This window comes from Leiobunum rupestre, chromosome 6, assembly GCF_980474605.1.
Source record: "Leiobunum rupestre chromosome 6, qqLeiRupe1.1.hap1, whole genome shotgun sequence".
NCBI classification, from domain to species: Eukaryota; Metazoa; Arthropoda; class Arachnida; order Opiliones; family Sclerosomatidae; genus Leiobunum; species Leiobunum rupestre.
In genome coordinates this window covers 35,411,950-35,435,273 of record NC_143389.1, presented here as the reverse complement: position 1 = coordinate 35,435,273, position 23,324 = coordinate 35,411,950, and the positions used below count along the sequence as shown (strand labels likewise).

General features: G+C 39.6%; 2 protein-coding genes across 3 annotated transcripts; both read left to right on the top strand.

The window, feature by feature from the left end:
- Positions 1-1,921: 1,921 nt before the first annotated feature.
- On the top strand, positions 1,922-9,449 carry Nup154 (nuclear pore complex protein Nup154). The gene is made up of 27 exons (XM_090177744.1): positions 1,922-2,037; positions 2,167-2,336; positions 2,408-2,545; positions 2,620-2,716; positions 2,786-2,856; positions 2,925-3,017; positions 3,084-3,235; positions 3,315-3,420; positions 3,482-3,555; positions 3,618-3,709; positions 3,779-4,026; positions 4,084-4,181; positions 4,254-4,421; positions 4,483-4,762; positions 4,832-4,924; positions 4,988-5,135; positions 5,198-5,264; positions 5,328-5,532; positions 5,604-5,797; positions 5,861-6,070; positions 7,410-7,757; positions 7,829-7,933; positions 7,994-8,148; positions 8,230-8,473; positions 8,553-8,784; positions 8,866-9,109; positions 9,211-9,449. Exons 2-27 carry the CDS (start codon positions 2,168-2,170, stop codon positions 9,347-9,349), a joined length of 4,170 nt encoding a protein of 1,389 aa, XP_090033870.1. The 5' UTR covers positions 1,922-2,037; position 2,167; the 3' UTR covers positions 9,350-9,449.
- Positions 9,450-16,652: 7,203 nt separating this feature from the next.
- LOC149940750 (pancreatic triacylglycerol lipase-like) lies at positions 16,653-23,057 on the top strand. 2 transcript variants are annotated; one of them, XM_090177332.1, is made up of 10 exons: positions 16,653-17,706; positions 18,507-18,790; positions 18,852-18,998; positions 19,064-19,172; positions 19,241-19,336; positions 19,445-19,561; positions 21,874-22,131; positions 22,197-22,329; positions 22,395-22,589; positions 22,650-23,057. In XM_090177332.1, exons 1-10 carry the CDS (start codon positions 17,478-17,480, stop codon positions 22,819-22,821), a joined length of 1,740 nt encoding a protein of 579 aa, XP_090033458.1. In that variant the 5' UTR covers positions 16,653-17,477; the 3' UTR covers positions 22,822-23,057. The 2 variants fall into 2 exon arrangements, with proteins under 2 accessions (XP_090033458.1, XP_090033457.1); XM_090177331.1 differs by having other exon boundaries at positions 16,654-17,706; positions 19,241-19,357.
- Positions 23,058-23,324: the final 267 nt, after the last annotated feature.

Here is a 23,324-nt window from a genome sequence, read left to right as displayed (position 1 = left end):
GATGTGAAGTGAAGGCATCCTGAGTGGTAGTGCCCTGACCATGAGGGGGCAATTTGCTGTTGAACTTGTCCACAAATCCGGCGGTAAGAGAAGCCGCAAGGGATTTCAAGACCGACCGTTTGTCCTGGTTGCCCTGGATCTTTTCGTAGGTTTCCACAACGGCGGCCACGATGTGCGCCACCATCAGAGAAATATCAGCATCCGAAAAAAGACCCAGAGGAGAGGCGCGGGCGTCTGTAGCGCTGGAGCGGACGCAGCCGACGGTGGTGGCCTGCGTGGGGTTTTACTCCTGGGGCGTGACACTACGTGGGCGTATGACTTTTGACGGACGATTGCTCGTGCCTCTCTAAAGGAGACATCCTCTGTGCGGCGGACTTGTAGTACTTTCTGCTCCCGTTTCAGAGAAGGACACTCTGAAGACTTAGAGCTGTGGGCACCTTTACAGTTGACACAATATGCCGTCGCTTCACACCTCTGAGTAGGATCATAGACGTGATCCTTTCCGCATGTGGCGCAGATCTCGTGAGCCACCTGGGTTCTGCAAGCCGAAGCAATGTGCCCGTAGTGCCGGCACTTGTAACACTGTAGTGGACGAGGGGTGTAATCTAGAACCCCAAAAGCCATGCCATACACGAAGATTTTCCTCGGAACGGATTCCTTGGGAAAGCCGATGAGAAACGTATTGGAACGGCCACCTAGACGGCGGACCGACTTGACCGCTTGCTGCCTGGAGTGTAAGGCCTCCTCAATATCCGCTTTGGTAATGTCCGTCGGTACATGAATAATTCGCCGTAGAGCCACTTCCGATGCCGTCTGGGATCCCGCCACTCCAAATTTGAAATCTCCGAAAGCGGTCGCTGATTTGACAGCCGCAGCCTGCTCCTCTGTTGTCGGGAAGACCAGCAGGTCCCCCTGTGGGAGGGGCTGAAAAGTGACCCCTTCGCCGAAAGCACCAACGGTATACGGGATTTACGAGAGCATTTCTGTGGGCGCCGTCATAAGATGTCGGCACGCCTTTTTCATTGGCTGACATTCCTTGTCGGTGCATCGAAGCCGGTAGCTTCCACAGCACTAGCCTCCAAAAAGGGGGCGGTTACCTCGTAAATCGCGTATACACGTGAAGTTGTTTTGTACCCAGGCTTGAGAATTTCTCTCCTTCTAAAGACGGCTTCAGGCGGAGGGGGGGGGGGAGACCCCGGCGAGGGGGTGCCCGGGCGCCGAAACGTCCTGGAATTCGCGGTGGGGGGGGGGGCACGTACGTAGGAATGTTCCCCAACGCTCGGCGAGCGCGAACGCTTGGCGCGGTTTATCGGCCGGCCGCGGCGATCCACGGTGATGTAGCCGGAAGAGTCATCTTCGGCCAACTCCATACCTTGAGAAACGCCGGCAAATTCCGAGGAAGAAGCCATAGTCCCAAAAGCGGGCGACTAAAACAGGAAGGGGAAAGCTAAAAAACTAGGCAGGATAGGGACTGGGAAAGCTAAGACAAAAGAAGCTAGGCCGAAAAGGCTTAGAGAAAAAAAAAGAACTAGGGAAGGTAAAAGAAAGACGAAGACAAAAAAGACACGTCCTTCCGCACCAAAAAAAAACCCGCAACGACAGGAAACAATGGCTCTCGCGACGATAGCACGAGCTTTCTTACCGATAGATAGCGCCACGGACTGTAAATTTTACAGTCCATGATAGCGCCTTATAAGGATAGCCTGCAGAAATTACGCGTTTCTGCTAGCTGTCACCTCCGTATTCACTCCTTTTGAAATATTTTATCTAGACCTTTATATACGTTTCCTATATCTATGGTGTCAATTCCGTATTTTATGTTAGGCTTAGACGCCCCGAAATTTATCTAGACCTTTATATACATTTCTTATATCTATGGTCGTTCCCCTTTGGCCATCACAGTTCAAACATGGACTAATTAATGTATACATAGTCCATGGTTCAAAGTTCAAGACAAGGCTGCCAGCTTCCTTCTGTATTAAGACTAATAGCCCCTTCGTTTGGCGGTTTTTGAAGTCAAACACGTTCAAAAGGCAGGTTTGTATCTTTGTTCATTTGAAATTTATATTGAGATAAATAAATTTATTCTCATTAAAGAACAATTTTTTGGAATTTTAACATTTGGTACATTACATTCTTATATTCTGATCCTTTTTGATTGAATAGAATGGTTTTGGTACATCTGCCATCAAACATGTCTCAACAACTATCAAGTAGCATGCCTTTTCGAAGTGGGGATTCTATGAATATTGAATCAGCTGCTAGAACTGTTGATCAGTTCATTCAAATTGACTACACAAATCCAACACTTTTAGATTGCTTCAAATCACTTGGTGGTATGAAATAATAACAGTATTATGAAAAACCAATTCTCATTTAAATAAATGTCATTATTTATTGTATTTAGATCTTCCAAATCAAAGTGGTCAACAAGATTCGGATTACCCTGGTCTTACCCATTTAAGCAGAAGCCTAAAATCTCTCTCTCAAATTGGACCCATTAAAAAAGTTCCCCTTCCAGCAGAATTAATGGAACAATTTGGGCGTATCTTTTTGGTGTGATTTTCAGAAAGAATATGACGGTTTTTAGATAATGTTTTCCGTAACGAAATTTACCAGACATGCAAAGCTACTGCGAAATGGGAATCTTCCCTGAAATTGGCCGAGCATGGCTGACTATTGACAAGGATATTTTCGTTTGGACATATGAAGATGGGTATAGTTAATCTTCTTAAGCTTTGTTTGGGTGATAGTTTAAAATGGAATTTTTTTTTTTAATTTACAGAGGGGATCTTGCATATTTTGATGGCTTAAGTGAAACCATTTTATCTGTAGGTCTTATTTACCCCAAGCCAGGTATTTATTTTTCAAAGTAGGAAAAGGAAAATAAGATTTTCAAGTGTGCAATAACCCTTTTTTTTTAGGGATTTTCCAGCCTCACATTCAGTTCTTGCTGTGTTTAGCAACACCAATTGAAATTGTCTTGTTAGGTGTTAGTTTCACAAGAAAAAGAGATGGTTAGCTTAACCCCCCGGTTTCATATGAATTTTTACATTAATCGTTAATATTTTCTTCAATGGCAGATTCTCCACCTTTTGAAGAAATGCATTTATTAGGAGAGCCTTTATTCACATTAGCTACGGATAATGCTCATATGGTTTGCATTAAAGGCACAAGAAATGGGAGGGTTTTCATGGGAAGTAAAGATGGTTCTGTATACGAGCTAATTTACCAGGTTTAACTATTTTCGTTTGTATGTATGTAAATGAAATATAGAGTTAAAACTGAATCAATTTTCATATCTATATTGGAAGGCTGAGGATGGGTGGTTTAGAAGGAAATGCCGAAAAATCAACCATTCCGCTAGTTCCTTATCTTTTCTGGTCCCGCAATTCATTAACATGGCTTTTTATGAAGAGGGTATGCAAGATATAATTTTTATAATATACAAAACACCTTCTGATTAGTCTTTAATTTTCAGATCCGGTAGCCCAAATAGAAATAGATGAAACTAGAAATATTCTTTACGCACGTTCAGAAAAAGGTGGAATTCAGGTGGGAATATTAATTTACTCCATAAGAAAATAGTTAATTCATACATTTTTTTATTCTTTAAGATATTTGATTTGGGCTTAGATGGTTTTCAAATGAGCAAAGTTGTCGCAGCATCTCCACCCTCAATCATAGACCAAGCAGTGAATGCTGCTAGGTTTGTATTAATTGACAATATACTCTGTTTATAAATTATAGATAATGGTGTTATATGTGGAAATTATAGAAATGAAGACCCAGTAGCTCTGAAGTCAATTGTACACATAAACAGTGTCGAATTGCAAGAATCCCCTAATATTCATTTGGTTGCATTCACTCAGTCTGGAGTTAGACTGTATTTCACCACTACTTCCATGCTACAACCAGCCCGACCCTATTCTCTAACGGTGGTTCATGTTCGATTTCCACCTGGGCATTTGGTAGGAGGCTCTCCTCTACAGCCAAATCAAGTTCATCATGCGCATTACAAGCGAGGTATTCTAATATAATTCTAATGAAATCTATTACGACTATAGCTATTTTTGAATATAGGCACTTCTTTGTTGGTTTCGTCTAAAGGGGACAATGATTTGCTCTGGGTGATGAGCAATGATACATTCCCAAGTCAACCGAGATTGATCGAGCTTCATGTTAGAATTAATTATTTAATAATTTATGACATTTTTAAGTAGCCTATTTGTTGAATTATATCTTGTTTTCAGACTGTAGTGTCTGTAGGTGGTAAAACTTGGGCTCTACGAGAGATTCCACCACCTCCAAGACTAAGACAACCTCCCCCCCAAGCTGCAGACAGTGGGGTCCTTGACCCTCCAGTTTTAGTTACCCAACACAGCGACCCACCTCAAAAGTTTATCCTTCTATCACCTCAGGTTATTCATATAGAGATAGTAAGAAAATTTAGCTATTGTTACTCATTCCAACATCTTTTAGGGTAGTCATATAATAACCAAACTCCAACCATGGGAACAGTTACGGCAGCTCCTCTTAGACAATCAAGGACCTGATTGTGAAGCTGTTAAATCTTTCTTCTCATTGTTAAGAGAAAGTCAAGCTTGCGCCGTTTGCCTCATATTAGCCTGCTCCAGGCAATTGCAAGATAAAAGAATTGTGGAGTGGTCCACCCTTGCATTTTTCATGTACGGAGGTGAAGGTTCATCTCCCTCTCTCTACATCCATCAATCTCCTCACCTTGGACATCAACCTCAATCATGTAAATTTTGATTTCCCTGCAAAATTACTATTTGTGGTTTGTTGGGTTCTAAGAAAGTTGTTTGCTTAGCTTGGTCTGCTTCACCTTTACCAGTTGCCCATTCTACTGCTCTTGGACCACCTCTTCAAGCCTCATCTCCTGTTCAGTCCCCATTAGCTCAGTGTATAGTTTCAATTAAATATCCTCTACTTTACAGTGATTGTAATATATTTATGATTAATATAGCTTCTGCTTATCGTACCATGAATTGGGCTGGCTCATCAAATCAAATTGATCCAGGGTCTTATCAGATGCAACAAATGCAAGGGTCTGCTGAAGGTTATTTCTCAGCCAAACACAATGGTCTATACCTTTATTTTGGGCGAATTGTTAGGTATTAAGACACATTTATATTATAATAATATTGTTATTTAATTATGTTTTGTGTTCATTAAGATCTATTTGGAATACAAGGCTAGTTTATGATAATAACAGTCTATCGATTAACAGCCAGCCGGATCTTGTAAGTGATGGTTTTATTTCTCCTAACTGGTTAGGTATTAAACACATTACTTGTTTGATTTAGATTGTTAGTAGAATAGGCTCGGAGGTCTTGAGTGACTATCTAGACAAATTGGCTGCTTTAAAACATTTTATTGAGATCAATTGGCAACATCTGCTTAACATACCTGGTGGAAACCGCAAACCAGATCCTCTTAGTCCTCATTTGAGTGGGAGCTATATTCGATCGGAGGATATTATGCACTCTGAAATTCAGAGGAGAAATCAAGGTTGAACTTAAAAGATTTCACTAATATACTTTTCGAACTTATAAGAGCATTTAATTTCTTATTTAATTTAGTTGAAGCTCAACAACAAGAAAAGATCTCTTTGTCCAATTTACAAGGACTGATAAAGCATACAACAGAAGTTTTGAGCTTGTGGAAAGTTCTTTGCGATCATCAGTTCCACGTCGTAGCTGCTTCTCTAACTAAAGACATCCAATCTCAGCTACGAGCATTCAATTTCAAGGACTTGATAGTCAATGGAGCAGATGTAAAAAATAAGCAACATCAGCTTTAATTATGAACCTTTTTTAAAATTTTGCTTGTTATTCAGATTTGTAATGCCCTAGTAACTGCGCTAATTCATCACTATCTAGATGATAATGCAACGACGGATGCTATTAGCAGCCGGCTGCGGGAAGTATGCCCATCAATATTCAGAAATGAAGATGCTGTATTTTCTAAGGCGCACGAGAAACTCGTCATGGTTAAAACTATAAAAAATAAGACTGAAAAGGAGAAAATTCTTAAAGAAGCCTTAAAAGTAAATATTTCCGGTAGTTATGCGTGAGGTCTATTTTCCGGACCTTGCCCGAAACAACATTTTCCCCGTGCCGTCGAACGTACTTTCGCGACCTTTAGTGCGAGCGCTTTTCCCGTGCCGCTGACCACGAAACGTACTTTCCCGACCCTTTGTGCGAGCCCTTTTCCCGTGCCGCTGACCGCGAAACGTACTTTTGCGACCCTTACGAGGAGACTACCCGAGGTGATAATCACCGATTTTGTTGAAACTAGGTGGGTATGTAGACCTTATGGTAACATGAAATTTCACCAAGGGAAAAGTTGCAATGGGCATTAGTTTTGCCATGGCAACCGAAAATGTTTTTGACAACACAGTATGTATATTTTCCCATTGAAAATTTTCAAAACCAAAAAAATAAATCAAAATTGACAAATGAAATTAATTTTATGATATTTTGGTCAATTTGATCAAAATATGTAAATATTGATCAGAATCGATAAAAATGGAGAAAAGCGAAATATAAAAATAAAAAGTTGTATTTACCAACTAATCGCCAAATCGATGGTAATAAATGAATTTTTTCAAAATTAATAAAATATAGTTTAGTTGTTTGAATTTGATCAAAATTAATAATTTCAATTAGAGTTATTATTATAATTTTTTAGAAGTGCTCAGATTCCCATGTTATTTTCAATGGGAAAATATACATACTGTGTTGTCAAAAACATTTTCGGTTGCCATGGCAAAACTAATGCCCATTGCAAATTTTCCCTTGGTGAAATATCATTCTACCAAGAGGTCTACATACCCACCTAGTTTCAACAAAATCGGTGATTACCACCTCGGGTAGTCTCCTCGTTAGGGCGAGCCCTTTTCCCGTGCCGCTGACCACTGAACGTACTTTCGCGACCCTTAGTGCGAGCCCTTTTCCCGTGCCGTTGACCCACGAAAAGTTCTTCAGAGACTCGGCATGCGTACCGTTACTTTCCGCTTGACATTTACTGAAAGTACGTTTCCCGTTCCGTCATGTGAATGCTTAATTTCCTGGGTTGGCATGGAACCAGCCATACCGGTTATAACTAGGCCTGTGCGAGTACTCGTCTCGAGTTCGAGTACTCTGACTCGAGCGATGACGTAGTAGGCAAACGGGTCACTTTCGGAGTTGTTTCAATGGGAAATGCTATGAGTGCCATTAATGCAAGCCACTAGTTTACACTTACTGATAATGACCGTTTATAATTAGATGCTTCATATCACGCGACTTTTTATTAATTAGGTTATTTTGTGAGGTGCGGCCTATCTGGTCTGAAATTACGCCTGTGATTTAACATTTTAAATATTTTTCCTTTACATTAATCAGTTGTGTCAGGACATCAGCCCTCAGCTTCAATTACCTGCAGTTTGTCGACTATTTCATGGTGTCCATTATTACGAAGGGGTAGTGGATTTATGCTTAGGAGCTGCTGAGAAAAGAGATCCCCAAGGACTTGCCTTGCATTTTTTTCGTAATGGAGAGCCACAGGAGGACAGACAAGGTTTCCAGGCCTATGCAAATAGGATGGATTGTTATAAAGCCATTTTAGATACCTTGGGTCATCTGATGAGTTTAAGCGCTTCCCATCCACAGTCACCCAGTATTCCCAAAAGTCCTGGTCCTTTACCTCCACCTGACCCTGATACTATGGCTCCTGAAGAAGGAAAATCACACGTAAGTGAATGTAGATCTTGGACCAAGGTTTTATTTGTAATTACACTATTCTATTGATTTATTACGAATAGTTGGATATGGTCTTCAAACAAGCTATTCAGTCTAATGATGAGCTCTTTCACATTGCACTATACAACTGGTTAATTGATAAGAAATTAACGGAAAAGCTGCTGGAGGTTTGTGTACTAACACTACTCACCTTAATTTATGTGTATTAATGACACTTTACTATTTAGTTGAAAACTCCCTTTTTAGAATCTTATTTGAAGAGAAATGTTGACAGGCATCATGATAATTTAACAGCCATTGATTTGATGTGGAAATATTATGAAAAGAACCGTAACTTTTCTGCGGCTGCCCGAATACTTCTTAAGTTAGCTGAAAGGCACAGGTGCAGTGTATTTTTATCTTTGAAAACATATATAATATAGCAATATATTTTAATACTTTCTATTGATGTCTCAAACTTTAGCCCTGAAGTTAACCTTCAGCAACGTTTAGAATTTTTATCTAGAGCCATCATATGTATTAAAAGCTCGGAATTGAGGGTTACGTCTTCAGCCTCAGAAGGAGAATTTTTGCATGAACTCGAGGAAAAAATGCAAGTGGCACGAATTCAGCTTCAAATCACAGAAGCTTTAAGTCAGAAGCAACAGTTACCAGTTGTGATTAATGCTTTAAATAGACTTAATTCTGACCTATTAGATATAACTCAAGTAAGAACGAAAATTTCCGTTTGAAATTCTTTGTTTTGAGAAAAACCGTTTAACACAAGCTTATTTATGAAATTAACAGCTATTTGAACTCTTTGCGGAACCCTTTGATTTATATGAAGCTCAGCTATCTATTATACACTGCGCCGAACATTATGACCCCTTATTATTGGAAAACTTGTGGAAGAACATCATTGATGGTATCCTTCAACAAACTGTAGGAAATCAGATTGACATGAGAACAATTGCTCTTAGGAATAAAATCATCAGCTTGGGAAGGATCTATTTTGCGTCCCAGAAATATTTTCCAATTGGTATTTATTATAATCAAAATCATCAATGCTGTTGGTTATCGCTTTACTTTCAGAACTAAAAACTTATCATTTGCTTTTTAGGTTTTCTCATCAAGCATTTAGAATTTCGTTCTTGTACAATCAATTTTGATATTGATTGGGTTTTTCAAACACTTCTTCTAATTGGAGTTCCATTTCCCAAACTCCTGGAAGAGTACCACAAATTATATCGAATCAGGGATCCATGCTGGAGGACTGTCCATAGACCCCACCATCTCTTACAAGTAATTTGCCACTTGATAACGTCTTTCGCCGATAATGCAAAAACTACAGTCTCCAATGAAAGGTAAGACTAAATTTTTTATTTTTCCACTAGATTGACTATCTTAAAAAATGTGATATTTTTAAATAGCAAACTTTTATGGTAAATTTTGTGTTCTTCCTTAGAAGGCCATTGGCGTCACACTGTTTGGATCTAGTCGCCTCATATTTAGTTGATTTACAAACTGATAGTGTGACAGCGGGTGTTCCAGAACTGATTTTAAAATTTCGTGAAGTGCAACATAAATTGGAAAGGATTGTTTAGGTTGTCACTTCTAATTGTGGTGAAAATTATGGTTTAATTTAATTTCACCTATATAATAAAACAGCCTTAAATTTATACGCAAAATTTTAACTATTTCATAATTAAAATTCATAAAAAAAAACACATTTTTTTTTACTTTTCCCATGTAATACATGTTGTTAAGGCTTATTTTTAGGCATGTACGAGTACTCGGCTCGAAGCTCGAAAATCATTTTTTGAAAAGCTCGAAAATGGCTTTAGCATCAAATCGAGGCCTAGGTTTAAATTTCGAGTACTCGAAACTATTATTCTTACCAAGGCACTACTCGCGAGCTTGTAAAAATGGCGGGAAAAGCTACAAAAAATATTCTATAGTCCCGCCTTAAAGGGAATATAACCTGCAAAGCAATCTTTACGGAAGACCCCTTCAATTTTTCAAATGTCCCTGTACAGTGGCGCCAAACATTTTTAAAGGCAAAGGCAAGAGCGGCCAGAGCTGCAAGCGTTGGTGTTCCACACCAAATACCTGAGGTTATATTCCCTTTAAGATTTCTTATTGGGTGAGGTCAAAGATAATTTAAACTCCTACCCTAGATTCGAATACTGAGAGCTTTCCCATTGACGGTTTTGTTACGAAGCGTTTACTCTTTTCCGGCACGTGACCCCAGAAAAATCGGGCTGCATCGGTTGCGGCACGGCCAACTTCGATCACGCGCTGCCACGAGCGCGGCAGCGCGTGATCGAAGTCGGCCGTGGTTGCGGTAAGGCGCAAACCATGGAGCGAATTTTTTCTGAGTTCCGGCGGGAAGTGGGTAAACGCTATCGGCAACGCGCGAGAGAGTGATTTCGAATCTAGGGTACGAGTTTAAATTATCTTTGGTGAGGTACAAGTCCTAGTTGTTTCTGATTGGTCACCAATTTTAAATGTAGAAAACGAAACTAAAACCGTAAGTTACATTACGTATAGTGCCATAGCTGTTTATTGTTAGTTTTATGGCGGTTCATCAGTCCACTATTTTATTGTTGTAATCCCTTGTATGGCCAGTTATTAATTTAGACCTCAAATATGGTTTCAAATAAACATAAAAGCTCTGGCAGTAATTATTCTTTTATTGAAGAAATAGTAGAACCTAGTGATGAAAGTGAAGATTCTAGTTTAAATGATTCTTCTGATCAAAGTACAAGCACAGATGAAATACAGCCCAGTGGCTCACAAGATACAATCAGATATTGAAAAAGAATAGTTGTTACTAGTTATTTCTAGTCAATAAATATAGTTTATTTTTGAAAAATGTTTTACTTAATAAACCCAATTGTTCAGAGTCTTTTTAAGCTAAATCTATCACGGAGTACTCGAAACCCCCTTTATAAAGCTAGGTCTTAGTAATTATTCAAGTACTCGGAACCCTCTTTTTAAACTAAGCCTAATTCTTCGAGTACTCGAAACCACATTTTAAGCTATGCCTAAAAGCTCGAAAGCTCGGCTCGATACTCGAAAAGTGAAATTTTTAATACTCGAAGCTCGACTCGAAACCCAAAAATCAAGGCTCGCACATGCCTACTTTTTTTGGTACGTACAATCCCCAAATGTGTTAGAAATATCTATAAAATAATTTGTTGAGCAAATGTCAAACATGTGTGCCCTGAGTTCCCAACTTGATGTAGCGCGACAGGAAGGGCTCGATAATCGAATATTCACTCTCAATTAATAAATTATATCCCTTCCTATCCCTAGTGGTGCAAGGGACAGCCAATGCCCAATTTTGGGTGGAGTTCAAATTTTGCACTCCTTTTGAGACCTATAAGTAACTTCGCTTTACCTTGTTACGTTGTGCAACCCCCGTCGATGCATTTCGAGGGGAGATGGTTTGTATTACAAAACCACCTAAATACGCCCTTGATAAAGTCAAATTACCTCTCAGCCGCTGTGATTTCAAAAGTGCCGCAACCGATTTATTGACTCTAATTATTTTAAACACCATCGCCGAACTGCTTGTGCACCAACGGTTGTAACGAAATTATAAATTTTTCTGGTAGTACTGTTAACGAAAATCGTGATGCATCCATTCCCATTCCATGACTACCCGTTTCCATCCATTCTCATTACATGACTACCCGTTTCCATACATTCTCAATCCATGACTACCCGTTTCCATCCATTCCCATTCCATGACTACCCGTTTCCATCCATTCCCATTCCATGACTACCCGTTTCCATCCATTCCCATTCCATGACTACCCGTTTCCATCCATTCCCATCGATTCCCATCCATGACTACTCGTTTCCATCCATTACCATTCCATGACTACTTCATTCCCATTTCATTTGACTAAACGTTTTTCATTCCCGTCCCTTAAGCTAATTATAATCATATTATTTAATAAAAAGCATTAAGATAACCTTTCCACGTGAGTGACCAAACCAAACTAATCCACGTTAGGATATTAACTCAATAAAAAGTTTTCTCCCACAATCTCCCGGCGGTTGAGGGATTATAAAATCCAAAAGCGACTGAGTAAGCTTAAGAGTAAGGGACGCTCCAGAGTTTTTAAAACGAAACCAATAATAACAAAAGGCAGCACTTGGGCTATGATGCAATCGGTTTCAGAATAGCTCCGCTCTAAATTCCGCGTGCAGCGCGCGCTTGAACTAGAAACGGTTTTAACCTTTAGCGCGCGCCGCACGCGGTTTTTTGGGCGGAGTTATTCTGTAACCGATTGCATCATGGCATCTAGGAGCAACAAACACAACACCCTACACAAGGAGAACGCAACCCGTCAAAAGTCGTGGAGTTTCTTGTGTACGTTTTTCATTGGCTAGACGCTTTAGCGCCTGCTGCCGTCGGAAGGGGAAAATTCCGAAATTGTCTTCCCCCCCCGCCCGTAAAACGTTCAGCGTAAAGGCTCGTGGGGCTCGTCCAATGAAATTCGTACTCAACCCTTCGTTAGCGTGTTTAAAGGCTAGCTGCGTTCTCCTTGTGTTTGTTGCTCCTAGATAGCATCAGGCGCCAATTTGATCGTTCAACGTTATTATACATATATACGTTCTTGCTAATACCAAAAACCATTATCGGGAAAAAAATTAATTTGTTACCTATTTTTCTGGCCAATTTCGCAAAGTCACTTACGCTTAAAACGTGCGTAAAATATCAAGGAGGGGTAAAATTAAAAGCTCTGCCAAATTATAATTAAACAGTTTAAGCTGACGAATCTTGGCTCCGCAGGTACCGAGTAGGCTTATAAGTATTTTGAAAAAAAAATGATGTTGATATGAAGCCTCGATTAAAAGCTATGAAAGGTGTTGCAAATTATGACATCTAACTACTACTACTACTCCTCTTCCTACTACTACTACATTTCGGTCCTACATGTAGAAATAGTCCCATTTGTGGAACTAAAAATGAAATTAACGTATTAACTTTGCGAAAAAAAGTATATGAGAAAATATATGACTACTTATGCTATAATGTAAAAGAGAAAAATAGTTCGAGGTGAAATGCATCATATTTAGCCGTTAGGTCGGGAAAAGATTGCTTAAAGGGCAACGCAACTACGCGAGTGACCATGCAGGGGGTATATTAACTTATAGATAAAAAGAACGACTGCGTATGCGCTATCTGCCTTTCCCTCTGTCAAAAAAAAATATATTTGCCGAATTTATTTTGTATAAATGCGTCTTTCGAGGTTTTTATGCAAAATCAACGCATTCTTTAGTCGCGAAAATGTCCGAGGAAAGTTAGTTTCCGAGCTTACCGACAAATCGGATCCTTTATACAAAGGAAATGTAATAAAACAAAGATAAATATTCTTTCGGGGTATAATGATAGGGAAATTGTTAATGGAGAGTTGGAGACGGGATATAGGACCTTGTAAGTGTATCATGTGTATGAGGCCTTGGATTAAGAATTTTCTTAATCCAGGTGAGGCTAGCGGCGAGACCTCTAAGCACGGCCCGGCTTCCCAAATTTATCTAGAAACCAATGGGGATTTTTACCCGTATGACTTTATAAGGGTAGCGGTGGTGCTGACAGCCCAAATTGACACCGTTAAACGAACAAGTTTTAAAACATTTTAAAAAAATTTAATTTTAACTAAATTTATATTACCTAAAATATCATTATATAAATATGAAATCTCCGTTGGTTCAGTATTAACCGTTTTGTGTAGAAGGATGCCCTTAAGAAAATATTTCGCCAAGTGAGCCAGAAGAAAATTTAATGAGAGTATGAGAGTGACAAAAATCAAGTCCGACCTAGGTCCGACCCTCTTCGGTACGCCCCCGGCGGACTTTCTTCTTTTGGGGTCAAATATGAATCTGGGATAATTTGGTTTTAGAAGAAATTTTTATTATATCAGTTTTCTGGGCCGAAGGTGTCTTATGGACTTTTGTTAGAGACTGTTATAATCCAAACATTATAGACACAATTTTAGTAATTTACGGTATCATAATAGAATTGAAAAGAAGCGAAAACTGACACCAAAATTTCTTAACTCTGTGGTTCGATTTTTTTTTTATATTTTTTTAATGTTTGACCTGTGGGGAGGTTTGGTGAAAGTAAAACGCAGAAACCACACTTTTTATCTAGAGAGCGTATCGTGAAAACTCGAAACTCGGCATTATTTCATTAAAAATTTAATAGTCTTTTAATTGGTACAACATTATAATTTTGACCCGACCCGGAAATTCTCCCAACGTTTCGCAATAATTCTTTTAGCGATTTTTTAAAGCTGTTTGTTTTGCGGGATAACAAAATGTTTTCGGAAAGTTTCGCTCTCCGCCCTTTTGACCCGTATTTTCCCGCGTCTATCTGCGAGCACAATGAAAACACTTTCGCCAAAAAATTTTCCCTTTTACAAGCCAACTTCTAATCTCAATCTTTCTTTTTTTTACGGTCGAATAATTATAATTTACAATATACTTTGATGCCTCGATTAAAACGAGAAATACCAAAATTGCGAAAGAACGCGCTGTTGGTAAGTTTAGTTTTGGTTCAGTGGATGGTTCAAAAGTGAACGATAGAGAGGTTAAGCGACCGGCGTTGTGAACGGGAACATCTAGACGTTTTCAAGCCTAGGGGGCCGGGTTTGAACAAACGAGGTATACGTTTCCCGGGTTTATCTCCGAAAACGTATAGAGTAATGGCAGTGCTACGTCACAAAACGTCACCCATGCTTTTTCCTATTCATAAAAAATTCGCGCCCACAATGGCGGCCATGGCCAAAGCTACGGAGTGCTACTACTCTATACAGTGATTTCAGTATCACGTGACACGACGTCACCTATGCTTTTTCCCATAGAGAAAAAATCCCGCACAAAATGGCGACCATATAGCCAAAGCTACGAACTGAAACTACTCTATAGTTATCATTCGTAGTAATGGCTCTCTTGGGGGCCCGCATTTATAATTTGCCGGGGCCAGGGCTCGCTCTTGGCGGCCCTACGTTTCATTAAACCTAGGAGCAACAAACACACCCTAATTTAACAGCGCAATCAAAGCTTTCCGAATTTCCAATTAAAAAGTCAACGGGACGTTGCTTAACCTCTCTAAAGGCGCGTTTACACTATGAGATTTTTGTTGACTAATTCGTCCGGATTTTCTTTTTAAGAATTTAACACTTGATTTGAATTGATAAATTGTCCATCTATTTTGGTTAAATTTTTATCGACCGAAAAACCAAAATTTATTTTGCAGTAAATCCAAATGCTTAATGAGAAGGATTTAAAATTTAATACATTAGCCAATCAAATTGATTGTCATTTGTCATTAGATTAAAAATCGCTTCTTGGACCGATAAAAGTTGACGAATTTTCAATTTACATAAACCGCAAAGTAACACCGAATAAGTGACAGCTACTTATTAAAATTTCAATTTTAATGCTCCGGTATTTTTGAGAAACGACTGATGTCCCTTTTACCACGTTTGGTTTCTCCAATATCATTCAGTAAACAAAGTAAATTTTTATTTTTTTTATTTAAGACCCTGAAATTTTCAAAGCTGGTTAAAGTTAAGCGACTAATCGTTTTTCAATAAAGGCGGAAATTTATTAATATTGGCTTTGTGCCTGAAATTCTCGTCGAATGTTACAATAAAAGACAATTCGCGGATTTAGCATTTCCATCGCAAAGCCCTCGGAGTTAATAACCAAGAATATACTCGCGTAATAGAGAATATGTAGGTAGTACCCTGATCGCCTCGTGATTCCCGGAATAACAACCACTCCCCTCCGCTTTTCCTGTTGTAATTATTCCCCCTCTTCTTCCGATAGGGGGGGGGAGACACTTCGATACTATCTCAGGCCATGGACCGTATCCGTGCTTAGGCTTACGAGAATCATGAAAACTGGGGCGTCTTCACATTCTCCGTTTACCCGAATTTAAATCTTTGCAACAAAAACGCCAGACAACAGTAAAGAGTGGTTTTAATGATAATAATTTAATGTTATATATAACGCGAAATACGTTTTTCAAGGTTATTATTAAGGCTTGTCTCTTTAAAACCAGAATAGTTAATTTTTTCGTCTAATTTGTTTTTGTGTATAAGGCGCCTACAAATTATGGTTTCCGAAATATTAAAAGTCGCCCGTATACTCAAACTATGCCCGCTTTTATGCAAATTCCAAAAAGGCGGAGTCCTTAAAAAGTCCGCTGATACTTTAGCCCCCGTGAGTATTGTTCGTAAAACATTTTTTCTCGCCGAATTAGAAAGGTGTAGGATTCACTCATTTTAATTAAATGTATTTAAATAAGAATAGGTGCTTAAATAATACTTAAATTTGGCTCCCTAGACTTCCTGACCTCTGGGGTGTAGAGACTTGGAAAACGCCCTTTCACGAAATTCCCATTCCCTTTTGGCAATCGTACTTCTCAAAAAGTATAATTTTTGCCAACTTTTTAACATATTTTTCGTGAGGGTCTTCCTATATTTTGTTCAATTCTCATATTTTTCACTTAAGACCTTTTCACACGAGCCAACTTTTCAAATCAAAATGCTGAGTCAGAAAAAATGGATCAGTGATCCATTTTTTTCTCGCGTACTTTTTGGTGGATCAACTCATCGAACTTTTATTCACACGAACCAACTAGTTTACTCAACTCAAAGTTGACTCATCTAGTTGGATCAAAAAGTTGGCTCGTGTGAATAGACCTTAAGTCGTATAGTAACGTGTCTGTTTCTGACCATTTTCCTCTACAATTCTCCGATAATTTCCTTTCAGTATTATACGCCCGCTTTTTCTATTATTTAGGGCTTTATATTCCAAGGGGACCAAAAACGTGTTTATGTAACTGTTATTATTGATATTATAGTCGGGATTTCTTTTTCACCGTGATACGTGCGAGCTGTCTCAAGGTTTTCCAAAATAATTAACTCAAGAAAAAGATCGCAAATTTGAGAATTTCCTACAACGTTTTCCCCTGGAAACTGTGTACCTGGGTTTCGACTTTCGAGGTACTTCTGTCCTTACGAGTTCTAAATAATTTATTATCAACCCATTTAATTTCGTAAAAACTTGTCTACAAAATTACCTTTCATTTTTGTCAATAAGGCGCGCGATTTCGGTAGGGTAGTTACGACAAAGTCATAATTTGAAAACAGCGCGACTTTTCGGGTTCGTCGAAGAGTCACTGCCGCGTATCCGGGCCACGATAGTTTGCCAATAGCGCATCTTTTACGGACAACTAAGTCTTTCTTCTTTAAAAAAAAAGCTCTCACCGTACGCGGTTAAATCGAACGCAATTATTGTTATCAAATTATTCGGGTAGAATCGCGTTTAACGTCTGGAAGAAAATACTAACGGGTCACGCGTTGCTCATTGGCCAAGCTTTAAACAAAGAGAATTTTTGCGTCTTTCTCATCTTGACCGCCATCAAACATTCTTTCCGTATCAACATTATAAACTGGACGAAAGAAAAACCTTTTAAATAAAAAGGCGGCGGCAACTTTTTCCGTTTCTCCTATAAAAGTGATAGAAAGAACGGTTTCAATTTTCTTCGTAGCTCGTTACCCCACCGCGCTCGGATATTTCACTGACGTAACTCTTCATTGTCCACGGAGTTACTTTTAGTTTCAGTAACGGCTTGTTCGGTATTCTGTTATCGAAATCGGATCAGACCTAGTTAAGCGCGCGTCTTCACGAACATCAAAGACAATGTTTACCGTTTACGGCGTACAAATGATGTCGTTGTTATTGTTGGCAGTGTCGGCGGGGTACAGCCAGGAACGAGAGGGCAGAAGCTCTTCGAACCCGGAAATAGAAATACTGCCGCTACCGAAGAAAGAAGTCACGTCTGAACCACCCGCTAAGCAGATCGCCGATTCCAGTCCATCCGAGAAAGGGGATCAAAAATCGGAAGCTCAGGAAGCCGCGTTCGAAACAGGTAAAGTGTTAAAAATGGGAAAAAAGATACCACCCTTCATATTTTATTCCCCAAAATATACATTTTTTAAATAAACTTATCGTCCGCCCCGACGCGAGAGTTCAAGAACACCAGACTTGCCTTTATCCTTCCGAGAGCGCGATAAAAAAGCTCAACTTCAACCGCCAGTACCGGTTTCCCACATAATTAAATACTATATAACTCTTAGAATTCAGAAGAACACCCGAGTTCGGTTTTTATAGAATTGCGAGGATCACCCTAAAATCTGTCGTCTTTGAAACGGGTTTAACGGCGGTTTATTTAGAATGTATACGAACTTCTGTCATACGCTAGAAATTTGATTTTATTCAACGGGGTTTTCCAATAGTAGGTTAATTCGGATACCTAAGAATATAAATAAATATAATGAATAAGATACAAGGGCGGTTCGGTTCTGAAAAGACCGCAAACCCGTCAGCGGAGCTTTTATTCTACGTGACACTCTCGCTAACGACCGATCGCCATCTATATTTACGTTTTGTGATTAAAACAAGGACGAACTTTCGCTTCGAAGTATGCGAGGGTGGTACCAGAGGTTTACGCTGTAGCCCCATATTCTTAGGTCACCAGAATGATTTCTTGATGCGTAGATGGAAATTATTTTGGGTAAGCGCTTTCAAAATGAATTTAGACTTACAAAATATGTTGTTTGCGTCCATACCCAAGTGGTCGAAAACAAAAACTATTCGTTATATAAGGTCACCACTTCCAAATACTTGTAAAACGCGGAAAAGTTTTATGACACGATCATGTTCCTGTAGAGAGTAACGAAGGGAACACTCCGAATCGTTGCTACGGAAAATGGGGTTGTTTGTCATTCGGAGAGCCGTTCTTGTCCGTCTACCGTCCCGTCAACTTGTATCCTTTCCATCCTGACGTCCTCAAGGTCCATTTTCTTCTAATGACGAGAAAAAATACTGAACAGTTCTTAAAATTGAGAACAACTGACAACTCGTCCTTTTCCGGCTCGCCGTTTAATCCTACCAAACCCGTTACGTTCATAGTTCACGGATATTTGGAACACGGAAACCAGAAATGGATCAAGGTTGGTATAGTTGCTCGTGAACAACATCATAGGATGGCGTATTCAGCCTTAGTTATTGCAGGACATGATCCAAGAATTACTGACTAAAGACAATTACAACGTTATAAGTGTCGATTGGGTATTCGGGGCGGCCCCTCCTTACACGCAAGCGGTTGCAAACGCTCGGATGGTCGGAGTCATTCTGGCCGATTTTATCAAATATCTTCAAGTTAGTTTCCTCTGCCAAAACTAAGCAAATTTCTTAGTGATCTACTAACTAATCCGTATTTTTAGTCCAATTATAGCGTAAATGCCGCTAATATTCACATCATCGGACATAGTCTAGGAGCCCACGTCGCCGGATACGCTGGAGAGAGAATCAACAAACTCGGCAGAATTACTGGTAAATTTGAAATACCAACGAAAGTAAACTACAAAAGGCGATACATATTTTAATCTCGCGCGACTTAGGTCTGGACCCAGCGGAGCCTTATTTCCAGTACACGGACCCGAAGGTCAGGCTGGATCCGAGCGACGCGGAGTTCGTGGATGTCATTCACACGGATGGTGGAAGTTTGCTTCGAGGAGGTGAAAGAGAAACCATTCCCTCAAACAATAACCCACGTTTTTTTTGAAACCGGAATAATTTTCGTACGTGATCGTCTTGAAATATAGGTTTGGGTATGATTCAGGATTGCGGCAACGTTGATTTCTACCCGAACGGAGGTGTTCGTCAACCCGGCTGCGACAACGGGGTGATTGGCTCCATCGAAAAGGAAGGAATTTTCCACGGTAATCATCATTTCTCCCATTTTCACTATTATTTTGGTCTGGGCCAAGAACCTTCGTTACACGCTAGCTAGTTTTCAATCGTTCCATTGTGCTTTCTCTTCATTTCTACGATTAAAGAAATTAGATAACGCTAAGTGAAATGACCACAGAGATATTATAGGCCAGGTACAATCGGATATCAACATAAATAATTATACGGTGGAGTGAAAGACGAAGTTGCATCGTCCGTCGGTCAAGGGCGAAAGCGCTTTTGTTGACAAAATTGGTTTGGCGACAGGATGGAAAGCCTATCCTTCCTCCCCACAAATTTCCCCTTCTATTTCCTTTTTCTTCACAATTGTCCTCTTAGACTAGAGATTGCCTACCTTGCGTAACGAAAAAGCCGCTCGCGCAACTGGTTTTACACTTGCCGTGACGCAATGTCTCCCAAAATCAATCTTAGTTCATATAATTGGCTATGAACAATATAATTGACCCTTAAATTGAATAATTTTTAAAACGCGTCTTTATCTAAGCAATAATGTATTTATTTATGTTGAGACGATCCGCGGGCATCACGGTCGAATCTTCCCGCAGGCCCCAGTGGGGAAGGGGGTGGTTTTTTTTCCGCCTGTTCTGGTTTTTTTGAGCAGGTTAAAAAGTGTAGCCATATGACGTCATTTTACTTCAATTCTGTCTAGACGAAAGAAACGAGTTGGAGTAAGAAGGGAGAGGTTAAAGGTTATTTATAAAAAGTTTCCCGTCATGTTTTCGTGAAACAAAATTTAAGCAGACGACAAAGCTAGATTACTCCCTCTACACCTCCTTTCGAGGAGGAGTAAAAAGTGTAACCTTCGAGCTCTGGAACAAGCAAACAAAATTCGGGACAGGGTAAATCTTACCCCGAGAACAGGCGAATAAAACGTCTTAGGGTAAAAAATTTACACTTTTTGTCCCCGGACAAGCCAAAAAAAAACCACCTAATGGCGTCAGTAGATGTGGAAGGGTCACAGGGGTTTCGAGAATTCGCAGCGCGGCCATCTTTGTTTGTCTCAAGGCTCAAGAGTCTTTAAAGATTAGTAAAAACAATGAGTTGGGGTTCCACCCGAATTAGGTGGATAATTTAGGGTTCCATAGCAGTGGCGTCGCTTGAGCAAGTTGAGCCACCTGTAATATTTCAGAAGCGCCACCTAAAATTTCTTAAAAGCGCCATCTAAAATGTCTTAAAAGCGCCATCTAAAATTTCTTAAAAGCGCCACCTAAAATTTCTTAAAAGCGTCACCTAAAATTTCTTAAAAGCGCCACCTAAAATTTCTTAAAAGTGCCACCTAAAATTTCTTAAAAGTGCCACCTAAAATTTCTTAAAAGTGCCACCTAAAATTTCTTAAAAGCGCCACCTAAAAATTTCTTATAAACGCCTCCTAAAATGAAACTATTGCTTCTACTAAAATTTCTGAAAAATTCTAGTAAAACCATCAAAAGTCTGTCCCGCTTCGCTCTTGAGTTTTTCAAATGTGTCGTTATATAAATTTATTTCTATGTTTACTGGCTACTATCGTAACTCATAACATAAGGAAATTATTATTTTTTGTAATGGCGGTTTACCCGGTGAAAGTAAATATTAAGAACCACATAAAACCGGGCGTACCGAGGATTCGAGGTATGCGCCAACTCCATCTTAAGTTTGGCGAAATCTTGGAATTTTCCTTGAAAAGAGTTAATTGTTCCAAAAAAAGGTTCGTCAAAAAGTAAACTTATGGGGTGATACTCTCCCACCCAACAGCCCTGCAGAATTTATGGCTTAAGCGCACCCAAACTTCAACGCCACTGTGCCATAGCAAAAAAATGGGAACCGATGCCCTATTGTTCCGTGTCATGTTTCCAGAGGTTCCGCGGCACTATTATGGGAAAAATATAAAGTGCTAATAACCCATAGGGCTTAAATATATGTAGCACATAAAACGCATGCTGTTTATTTAAATAAAAAAAATGTGATAAATAAAACCGCAAGTAATTGCGCTAAGAAATAGTTAAACTTTATTTAAAATATTTAATCCAGGGGTTTTTTCGCCCCCCCCCCCAAATTAGGGGTTCCGCGAATTTTTTCAAATATAAAAGGGTTCCACCATTCAAATAGTTTGGGAACCATTGTCTTGGATCATTAGGGGATTGGAAGCAACGCTAAAAATCGTCTTAACATAGTCATTTTCCGAAAGCATAAATAAATACATTATTGATCCAAGTAAATTAAAATTATTTGCTACAAATTCTTATAAATGTTTCAGATTCATAAATTTCTATATTAAAATCGTAAATTTTTTAAACTTTTTCAGGAATTCGTCGTTATATTGGTTGTAATCATTTGAGAGCGTACGAACTGTACACAGCCTCTATTAACACCGAATGTCCTTTCTACGGGTTCGTTTGCGACAGCTATCGCAATTTTACCGGTGGCCTGTGCTCCGAAGGATGCGGGCCGGACAACAAACGATGCGCCCCGATTGGATTCAGGGCCGATAACTGGAAACAGTTTGCCGCACCGGAATCGATAAAAATGTTCCTGCAAACCGGAAACGCCCAACCATTTTGCCGTAACATTCAATTAGTATTGATCGCTGGAAAACATTTCCGAAAAACCATTTTTTGTTCTTGTTAGATTATCACTACGCCATTGACGTCAAGTATGCCAAAACAGCTTCGGCTATGAAGAAAAATGGCGAAAAGGGTCGTCTTTTCGTTCATTTCTCCGGTTCCAGGAGGCAGTCGCGAGTTTTCGAGGCCCAAAATCAGTTAGGAAATGTATTTATATTCAGTCTGAAATGCGTGATGAACTAACGAAGATTATCGACTTTAGTATCATACACTTCGAAGCCGGTGGTCAAACGCGCTTTTTGGTCAGCGACGTAGACTTGGGTAAATTGTTACGACTGGATATCCAGTGGACGTCCCACGCTGGCCACTTCTTCAACCCTCTGACTTGGAGGATTTTCGACCCTCCTTCTATTTACGTCAACACGGTGACGGTCACCACTCTCGAAAGTGGAGTAGTGTAAGTCATTTCGAAATATTCTCATTTTGGATGGCCGTAATCTTCCATTCGTTATTTTAGAACTAAATTTTGTGGTCGGAACGAGCCCCAAGCCCCTGAAAGAATCCGAGTCCTATTCGCGGCTGGCGACGATGAGACTTGTCCCGAGGACTCCCAAGAACCAGAAGTTGAGGCTACGAGCCCAGGCGGCTCCCAGACGCCCGCCGCTCCTCCTACCGACACAGAACCCTAAGATGAGCCGCAGAACTTCGCCACAAGTGCACTTTCTATCGTATTAGGGGCTGAGCTCTCCCGTAGAGTTTATTTTTGTTGCTGCTTAGTTGTTTTATAGCTACGTTTATATAACATTTATTCACATAATTCGTTATTTAATAGTCTATTTTATCACGTGAGCCAACCCAACCGAAGCAGTTACCAACCAATTACATTATTTTTTTACACTTTTATTTTGTTTAAAATCCTTTTATTTTCAAGTCATTAAATCGTCAATTTGAATTTAGTTTGGAGTAATATTGTACTTTTTATACGGTTTAATCCTGTCTGTTCTGACTATTGGACTTGAGAGTGAAGTAATTGCCTTCGAAGTTCCGAGAAAGATTGACCAGACCGTTGAACTTGAAGGTCAAAATTTCGCGTAATTTGCAATAGGTCTCGTCGTTTTCTGAAGTTTTTTATTGTCTTAGCGGAGATTTTTGACTCCGTACAAATTGGAGATAATGATTCGCGTCCCTTGAA